This window comes from Gavialis gangeticus, unplaced genomic scaffold, assembly GCF_001723915.1.
Source record: "Gavialis gangeticus isolate Ggan-Ray unplaced genomic scaffold, GavGan_comp1, whole genome shotgun sequence".
Taxonomy (NCBI): domain Eukaryota; kingdom Metazoa; phylum Chordata; order Crocodylia; family Gavialidae; genus Gavialis; species Gavialis gangeticus.
Genome location: NW_017729024.1, coordinates 104,827,464 through 104,837,515, shown reverse-complemented (window position 1 = coordinate 104,837,515; position 10,052 = coordinate 104,827,464). Strand labels below are relative to the sequence as shown.

Sequence of the window (10,052 nt, the reverse complement as noted above, 5' to 3'; positions counted from 1 at the left end):
TTTCTGAACAACTGTTAGGCTTGTGTCGCAGAGCACTTAGGTGCCCTGTGCCTGAGAACATAGACGGCTCAAGAGAGACCCCAGCGGTGAGAAGAGGGAGGAGGCATGGCTGCCAGTCACCAGGGCACCAGGGGCAACCAGCGAAACCTGCTGAAAGGAAGGGGCAGGGCTTAGCCCTTCTTAAGCCCAGGCAGGAGGCCAGGAGGGCAGTTCCCCTCTGGCAGCCAAGGAGCAGGGAGCTCAGCCAGTGCAGAAAGAGGGGAGAAGATCGACTGCATGAGCATCCCCTGGTTGCTGCCATGGGTTGGAGTATTTTCCCGGTAGGGATTGAATGTTGTTAGACCAGACAGTGTAGTTTTACGTTATAGCCCACGGGCTTTGTGTTTTGTGTTTACTGTTAACTGGAAAACTGGGTGAGGCTATTAGGGGTTGGAGGAGGCCTCATAGGGACTCCACGGTAGCGTGGGGGTCCTGGCGCCAGAGAGGGCGCTGCATATTGGAGTGCATTGGCCCCAGCCCCTGAGTGAAGGGGGGCAGCGAGGGGCCCTGAGCAAAAGGGGGGGCAGGGAGGTAAACGAGGGGGCCAAATCACAGCAGGGCCCAGGTCAAAATCCTGTCAGTACCATCTGCAAGGCTTGGGCTGCAGTGTAGGGGAGGAAAAGGAGCCGCAGATAGCACCCCGTGGCACCGGGGCATATAACGTGGGCAGCCTCCCGCTAATTACATCACTCAATCAGTTAAGATCAAGGCATGGCAGGCGAGTAAGCAGGCGGCTGGCCCATAACAGGAGGGCCAAGTCACCACTAGAAGACTCCAGTAGCAATACTCCTGTCACAATAGTGCATTGGCTGGGAAAGTTTTTTATACGGCAGTATGCATTATAAGATGCTGGTTTGCTGGTATGAAGAAGAGAACCCTTGGGTCCACATGGAGAGAAAAATGAGAACGGATGCTAACCCCCGGGCCAGAGTCGGGAAAACAAGATTTGTATCGAGTACACCAAACGGTACAAGGCCCACGGGATCAAGCGGCAGGACAACAAACCCTGCAAGCCGGTGTGATTGGAAGCATCCAACCCGGCCCAACGGTGTAGGTAAGAATGTGCGGCGACGGAGCCCGAGTTGGCCGTGAGGTGGGAGATGAGCCGCCCGCACCAGTGGTAGAAGTAACCATAGAGGGAAAAAGAGTACTGGCTATGCTGGACTCGGGCTCAGTGCAGACGGTGGCGCGGCGCGACGTGTTACCGGCAAGGGAGAGAAGAAGAGTGGATCATGTGATGGTGCAGTGTTGGTGCAGGGACCCTCTCAATTTTGACAGGGTGAGGGTCACCCTACGAGTAGGCAACAAGACCTGCTGGATGCTAGTGGGGGTTGCTGAACATTTACCCTACCCAGTGGTACTGGGCTGCAACTGGCCCGAGTTGTTAGAAGAAATAGTTGGCGTGAGGCATAAAGAGACTGCGGAGGGTTTCGTGGGTGAAACTGAGCAACTCCCCCCTGAAGAGGAAGTGGGACAGAGGGTGGATATCGCCCATTTTGGGGAAGACAAGCACTTTCAACTAGAGCAAAGTCGAGAGGCAGACTTTCGGTGGGCACTGCAGGAACACCTCGCTCGAAGAAACGAAGAAGAGGCCAGAAACGAAGATTGAGGCCGGAACTGATGAGAACAACCCCAAGGTTCAAGGTAAGGAATGACCTCCTATACCGGATCGAGCAAGGGAAGTCAGAAGGAGAGGTTGCTCAGCTGTTGGTTCCGCGGTGGTATCGACAGGCTTTGTTGAAGGTGGCTCATGAGCTCCCCATGGGTGGGCATCTAGGCCGGGACAAGACACAAGCATGCATTCGAGCAAGGTTTTATTGGCCAGGTATGATGGGGGAAGTCACAAGATATTGCACTTTGTGTCCCGTCTGCCAAAAAGCAAACCCAAGGCCGCCCACAAAAGCTCCTTTAGTCCCGATGCCTCTGGTAGAGGTTCCCTTTGAGAGGGTGGTGGTGGACATTGTCGGGCCACTCCCCCGAAGTAGCACGGGAAACCAGTGCATATTAGTCTTACTGGATTATGTGATGCAGTACCCAGAAGCTGTGCCAATGCGGACAGTGTCTGCGCCAAAGGTGGCAAATGAACTTTTGAAGATATTCTCCCGGGTAGGACTCCCTAAAGAACTACTAACTGATCAGGGAACAAACTTTACATCACGTGTGTTTGAGGCAGTGAGTATAAAGCCTTGGGGATTAAACATCTGAAGACAGCCGTGTATCATCCCCAAACGGATGGGCTTGTGGAACATTTTAATCAGACGTTGAAACAGATGCTAAAAAAGTTCGTGGTTGAGAGCCCTCAAAATTTTGACAGAATGATTCCTCCTTTGTTGTTTGCAGTAAGAGAGGCACCCCAGGCCTCCACTGGGTTTTCACCTTTTGAATTATTATATGGCTGGCAACCAAGGGGAATCCTGGATCTGATTAAAGAGCAGTGGGAAGAACAACAGAGTAACAACCAGAACATCATCCAATATGTGATCCAACTTCGGGAACGCCTTGAAGCAGCTCGGAACATGGTTTTAGGAAACCTCAGAGAAGCCCAGCAACGGCAAGTAAGGCATTACAACTGAGGCGCCCGGGAAAGGAAGTTTGACATGGGGGACCGCGTGTTGGTCCTATTGCCGGACAGTGAAAGTAAGTTACTTGCCCGGTGGCAGGGACCCTATGAAATCATACGCTGAGTGGGGCCCGTAGACTACGAGGTATACCAGATAAGCAAAAAAAAGAAGCAAGTATACCATGTCAATATGTTGAAGAAGTGGGAGGACCGGGAGTGTATGTACTTCGCCCCTCATCCTGAGGAATTAGAGTTGGGACCCATGTTAACGAAGGAAAGTGGACCGGGTGACGTAGAGCTGGCCCTGCGCCATCAGAAGAACAGAGGAGACAGGCTGCAGAGCTAGTCAAGGAATTTGAAGATGTATTTTGGGGAACCCCTGGGGAAGCTCAGGGTGTGGTACACCGGATAAAAACTCCTCTGAGCCAGGTGATACATGAGAATTGGAGACGGATCCCCCAGTGACTCCAGGGCCAGATAAAAACAGAGCTGGCAGTGATGCTGGAGCAAGGTATAATATGTGAATCCCACCGTGACTGGCGAAGCCCCATCATAGCGGTACCTAAGTCTGATGGAAAAATCCGTCTCTGCATCGATTATCGGAAGGTAAACACAACGGCCAAGTTTGACGCTTATCCAATGCCCAGAGTGGACGAACTGGTGGAAGACATTGGGCAGGCATGCTACATTTCCTCTTTGGAACTGACAAAGAGTTACTGGCAGGTCCCGGTGGCACCCGAAGATCAAGAAAAAACAGCATTTGCCACCCCATGGGGGCTCTTCCAGTTCTGATGGATGCTGTTTGGGTTGCATGGAGCTGCGGTTAATGGACAGAGTGTTGTCTCCCCATGGGGGTTACGTCGCGGCGTATATTGACAATATTATTATATATACTGAGAGCTGGGATGAACACCTTGCCGCACTGAGAGCAGTAGTGCAAGACTTAAGGAGAGCGAGGCTGACAGCCAATCCCAGGAAGTGTACATTAGGAAACCCCTGGAGTTCCTAGTAGGAAGCGGGAAGGTGAGACCTCTGCTGAGCAAAGTGGAGGCATTGCGGAGGTATCAGGCGCCCCATACCAAAAGACAAGTAAGGGCCTTCTTGGGGCTGGCCAGTTATTATAGGAAATTTGTACCTCACTTTGCGGATGTGGTTGTACCATTAACGGAGATAAAGGCAGGGGCTCCAACCAAAGTAAGATGGACACCGGAGGCAGAGAAGGCGTTCCGAGCGGTGAAGGATGCGCTATACTTACAACCACTTTTATATACACCTGATTTTAACAAACCTTTCCTGGTGCAGACCGATGCATAAAACGTGGCTATTGGTGCAGTATGGTTCAAAGGGAAGGAGAAGACGAACACCCTATAGCCTACATAAGTAGGAAGCTACACCGGCCGGAGCAGAGTTATGCCACAGTTGAGAGAGAGTGTGTAGCAATTAAATGGGCCGTTGAAACACTCCGGTATTATTTATTAGGGCGGAAGTTCACGTTGATCACCAATCACGCGCCCCTGCACTGGTTGCAGAGTATGAAGACTGAAAAAGCAAGACTCGTAAGGTGGGTTCTTAGCCTTCAACCGTATTGTTTTAAGGTGGAACACCACCCAGGAACCCAGAATAGAAATGCTGACTTTCTTTCAAGACAGTATGAGGAAGAAGAGGGGCCAGGAGGAGCAGAAAGACCTCAGACAAGAGAGAAGAGAAGGGGGCATCTATTTAGAGGCCCTAACCTCACTGCTAGGAGGCAGTGACCCCTCCAATTCTGGGATCTCCCGGGGGGGCCAGCCAGTCGGGCAACCGGAGAAGGAAGGCCAAGACCTGGAGAGGGACGACTGGAGTAAGACAGGGAGGCGGCAGGGAGACGGACTCCCAACAATGATGATAATGTGCCTGCTGCCTCCATCAGAAGGACACATCCTGCCCAGGGCCATCCTCACGAATGTTTAAAACAGGGAGAGAAGACCAGCCTAAATGGCACCCTACCAAGGTTGGCTAGTGTGGGGGGACTACCTGTGTTGGGTAACTCCCAATAAATCCCACATGGTGTGCCTTGGGTAAAACGTGAGTAGGAGGCACCTAAAAACCTCCACCTTCTATACCTAAATGGCTGGGTGCCGGAGGAAACGGCCGAGAGGTGAACCCCAGGTGGATGGAGCACCTGGTGAAAGAAGTAAAGACTCGGCTCGGTGAGTTTGGAGTGAAAAGGGGGGAGGTGTGTTGCAGAGCACTTAGGTGCCCTGTGCCTGAGAACAGAGATGGCTCAAGAGAAACCCCTAGTGGTGAGAAGGGGGAGGCACGGCTGCCAGTCACCAGGGCAGCACAGGTGCTGGTTGCTGGGGCAACCAGCGAAACCTGCTGACAGGAAGGGGCAGGGCTCAGCCCTTCTTAAGCCCAGGCAGGAGGCCAGGAGGGCAGTTCCCCTCTGGCAGCCAAAGAGGGGAGAGCTTGGCCAGTGCAGAGAGAAGGGAGAAGATTGACTGCATGAGCATTCTCTGGTTGCTGCCATGGGTTGGAGTGTTTTCCCGGTAGGGATTGAATGTTGTTAGACCAGACGGTGTAGTTTTATGTTATAGCCCACAGGCTTTGTGTTTTTGTGTTTACTGTTAACCAGAAGACCGAGTGAGGCTATTAGGGGTTGGAGGAGGCCTCATAGGGACTCCACGGTATTGTGGGGGTCCTGGCGCCAGAGAGGGCACCGCATATTGGAGTGCATTGGCCCCAGCCCCCGAGTGAAGGGGGGGGTAGTGAGGGGCCCCAGGGAGGTAAAGGAGAAGGCCAAATCACAGCAGGGCCCAGGTCAAAATCCTGTCAGTACCATCTGTGAGGCTTGGGCTGCGGTGTAGAGGAGGAAAAGGAGCCGCAGATAACGCCCCCTGGCACCGGGGCATATAACATGGGCAGTCTCCTGCTAATTACATCACTCGATCAATTAAGATTAAGGCATGGCAGGTGAGTAAGCAGGCAGCTGGCCCATAACAGGAGGGTGGAGTCACCACTAAAAGACTCCAGTAGTGATACTCCTGTCACAGCTTGATATACTGTCCCAAGAGGAGAAATGAAAGCCATATCGTTTGAAACATTCATAACTAGTTTCAACAATACACTCTAAGGAATAATCCAGCAATGGCATTGGCATTGTTTCTTCCAATTCTTGTTTCTGTGATTTGATCTTTGCCTTCATTTGGGTCCTTAAGTGGCATTCTGATGCATGTGATTATATAAACTTACAACTGAAGAAAGTGTCCACGTGAAGATGATTAAATTAAAGGAGCTATCTCGTAAAATCTCAGCAGAGATAGGGCACTGGGTGGTTTTGATATAGTTGATCAAGGCCAACCCTGTAACATTAGCCTGAGTGCACCTCAGTTGGGTACATTGAATTAACAACTCTCCACGCCTTGTTTTGATTAGGATTTTACACTGAATTAGCTACTTTGAATCTAAAAAAACCCCTACTTTCTTGCCAAAAGGACAAAGAATGGGGCTTAAATGAGAGCTTGGTTTGTAGGGAAGCTTTAATTTTAGTGTCAGTGCTGGTTCCCTTTGAGTCTGAATGTACTATCCAATCTCTTTGCCTGTTTCCCTGTCTATAATCTGGAAAAGATGGCCAAACTCACGTGTTGTAGGGCCCAATTAATTAACCTATGTAAATGCTTTGAGGCCCAGGCTTAGAAGGGGCGGAAGAAGTATAATTTTTTTAATTTTAAGGCTTCGGTTTTATAATGGCTCCCCTTCAGCTGTCGTAAAACACCACACCCTGAGCACATGAATTACTCTGCAATACACAGTTGCATTTTATGTGGCTCCCAGCATATTTAGTCAGTGATGTGATACAAATGGCCGTTGTGTTATCAATAAACCCATGTTTATTGGTTTTCATTCCAGGATAATGCTGTAAACTCCAGGGTCTGTACACTTTCTTTTTTTGTTTGGCTGTTTTGCCTAGTTTATTATGACTTGCCCAATTTATTATTATATAATTCAGGTTGATTGTTCTATTGCAGGCCCTGAAAGCATTCCCCCTACCTTGGTGAAGGTAGCCCTGGCACCCATTGCTTTAGTTGGAGAAAGTTACCAGTATCCACCTGTGAATTGGGGATCAATTCTTTCTCCTTTGATGAGACTAAACTTTGGTAAGATAATCTCTTGCATTGTTCTTATATGACTTGTGTACAAAATACCATACTATAAAATTCCAGAGTCTTTTCAAGGATTTAAGCTGGAGTGGGCAATTATTTCGGCTGACAGGCCACTTAACAAGTTTTGGTGATAAGTCAAGGGCCACACAAACAATCTTTCAGAAGATAACCTTTTAACAAACCCTTCCCCCCCCCCCCAAATCTGGCTTGTGGCTGCCCCTGCAGCGCTCTACATGGGGCTGAGCCCTGCCAGCTTCTGCCTGGGGCAGCCTATGCCATGTCACCACCCATGTCTGCTGACAGCCCCAGCCAGCACATGCAGCTTTCTAGCAGGGCTGCTCCTGGTATGGCTGCAGCTGCATGGGTACTGCTCAGCTTCCCCTGCCTCTAGCGGCGTCTTCTTCAGCGACTCCTTCTCCTGCCCCTGCTGTGCCACTCCAGGAAACAGGTAGTACAGGGAAGTGCCGACAGCAGTTATGGAGATGTGTGCTAGGCACCACACGCCCAGCCAGGTGGAAGGGAAGCTGCAGCCAGGCAGCTCCTGTCCCAGCACCTGGGGTTTCCAATTCCAGCTCCCTACCACCTTCTATCCAGTCTGCTCACCTGGCACTGCTTATCTGGCTTCAAGGAATTTGTACATGCTGGTTGGGGCCAAGGTCACCAGCAGGTGCAGGCAGGAACATGGTGTAGGCTGTCCCTGGCAGGAGCAGGTAGGGCTCAGCCCCATGTGGAATGCTGCGGGGGCAGCCATGGCTGTACACAGTCTATTGGCAGGCGGCCACCCATGGGCAGGCTGGATTTTGCCTACCCCGATCTACGCATTTAATGTGCTCTGAAGTGTGATTTTAATGAGTATCTACTTGCAGATATTCCCATAGAGACGTGGGAATTTCAATGCTAGAACTGGCTAGAATGAACCAAAGCCAAAAATTTCAGAACTGATTTTGGACTTCCTCATATTCAGATGAGTCTGAATCCATTTCTATTTGACCCATTTTAGCAGCAGGCACCTACTGCAAAATTAAGGTCTGTATTCAAACTTCTACAGTGCCTGTGAGGGTGCTGGTGGGTATATGGGTTTTAAATTCAAATACTCTCATTATAATACTGAGTGCTTCATAGAAAATGCTCTCCCACTATAATTAATTTGAACTTTTAGTGCTTTGGTGCTTTTTCTTAGGGATTTTTTTCCCCCTTATGGTAGTCAGCAATCAGCATCTGCCCTTAAACAAGATGTTTGACATATAATGTTGGTAATGCTTTCACTCTTAATATACCTGCTAGTGCTATCTTTATGGCTATAAATGTCTGATTTTTGGATTCTTTCCCTCAAAAATATCTCTGGAGCCAAGTTTTTTTTCCAGTGTTGCTTGATTTTATTTAATTATATATTTCCTGCTTCAGGAATGGCAATTACTGGTATTTCAGGCTCTTACAGGTGAGCCATGCTAGTTCTTTTGGCTTTAGACTGATTAGCTTCATAGGGCTTAGGTATAGAACGGCTGCTCTTTCTTACTGTTATAAATAATATAGCTATGGAGCCTTGTGCCCCAAACAGTGGAAATTATTAAACAATCATTGTATGGGGGCAGAGCCTTTGCCACATACAGAAAGATCTAGCAATTTACTGCTGGTTTTTACTGATTTTTTTTTTTTTCAAATACAGTTCTTACAATCATTTCTCTTAGGTGCATATTAGAAAAAAATGCAAAGATGTCTTGCATATTCAGCCTCATTGGCCATGTCGCAAATATAGGAATCGCATGATGAATAGTAGAAACTTGTTAAACACTTGGGGAATTTTTTATTGCTGGGTTTTTTTAACCTATTAAGAGGAGTTTCATTTTTGTAAATTATGGGAATTCCAGAAGAAACAGTATATCACTTTAGTGGCTTCACTTCAGTTAAATTTCAGTGGAAACTGAGAATTGCTCTGTATGATATGGACGTTCCTTGAGCTGTCCCTGTATAACATTATGGAAGTTAAACACAAGCATTAAGAGATGAATACATATCCTTTTATCTTAGTGTACGTTTCATGAACACTACTAATGGTGGACTAGAGAACTGCAGTACAGAACAATTATAACTTAATACCTAAACTGGAAACATGAGGAAATTTTCAAGAAATGTTACGTCCTGAATAATTGTGTTGAGGGGCAAATGTATTGAGTTCAGCTCCCTAAGATTTGTTAGATTAGTAGTATTAGTTTTTCATGTCTGGCTGATATGAATCCTGAAAGTTTCACAAATTTCAGCAGGAATGATTATTTAGGTGTAAGCAAAAGTAGATCATTCTATTTTAAAAAGATTTGGGGCTGCACTCCTGGAACAGACTCAAGAATATGTGACAGACAACAGGCACACCTCATAACTATTGAATAACAAACAGTTGAGGTGAACAGCTTGCAAGCAACTAATTATGTGTACATTACTAACCTGAGCCAGCAGATGAATGCAGACTGCTACATTTGTAGCAGTCCAAATTAGAATGCTCTCTGATAACTACTAATAAGACCCTGGTTTTCTCTGCTAGGATCTTCAAAACAGCAGCCTAACAATAAGTCTTGAAATCTCTATTTAGATATTGAAATAAATAAACTTGTTTCACAAACAGACCCGTTGAAGCCAAATTTCATTTCTGTTTGTCCTAATGAATAGGGCTGTGCGAGTCAGCAGCGATCTGATCCAACTTCAGATGGCCGCTATCCGATCTGGAGCTCCAGACGGGGTTTCCGCCTCAATCTGGCCAAAGCGGCTCTGAAGCATTGGAGCCGCCTTGGAGATCCGACCATAGGGTATAATGGGGAATCAATGGAAGATCTATAACTTTTTTGTTTTTTGTATGATTTGGATGAAACTTGCAGGCATGAAGCCTGCCAAGTTTCAAGAAGATTGGTGCAGGGGTTTGGGGGGAACTGTACCCAAATTCTTGAAAGCAAAGCTCCTGTCACATCCATGTGATGCAACACAGGGGGCTGAAAACTGCAGGGGTGGTAGCTCTTGCTGAGGCCACAAAGCCTGCCAGGTTTCAAGAAGATCGGTGCAGGGGTTGGGTGAGAACTGCACCCCAAGCTGCTGACAGGCAGAACTCGTGACCCTGTGTGTGTTAAGGCAGAGTGGGCTGAAAACTGCAGGGGTGGTAGTTCTTGTCAAGGCCACAAAGCCTGCCAGCTGTGTGTATCCTAGAGCAGGCCTGAGTGAGTGCTGGGCCCTGCCAGGCCGCGAAGCCTGCCTGCCAGCTCTGTGTCTCTTGCTTGGGGAATCTGTTGTTTGGGGCCCTGCACCCCAAGCTGCTGCCAGACAAAACT

General features: G+C 48.4%; 1 protein-coding gene across 4 annotated transcripts in view; it reads left to right on the top strand.

The window, feature by feature from the left end:
- The window catches only part of FOCAD (focadhesin), a 318,854-nt gene extending 312,072 nt beyond the window's left edge, over nt 1–6,782 (top strand). For all 4 annotated transcript variants that reach the window (XM_019517493.1, XM_019517495.1, XM_019517494.1 and 1 more), the window contains one exon: nt 6,607–6,782. In XM_019517493.1, the coding sequence (XP_019373038.1) occupies nt 6,607–6,767 (161 nt within the window). In that variant the 3' untranslated portion in view covers nt 6,768–6,782. The remainder of the gene's footprint in view (nt 1–6,606) is intronic.
- Nucleotides 6,783–10,052: the final 3,270 nt, after the last annotated feature.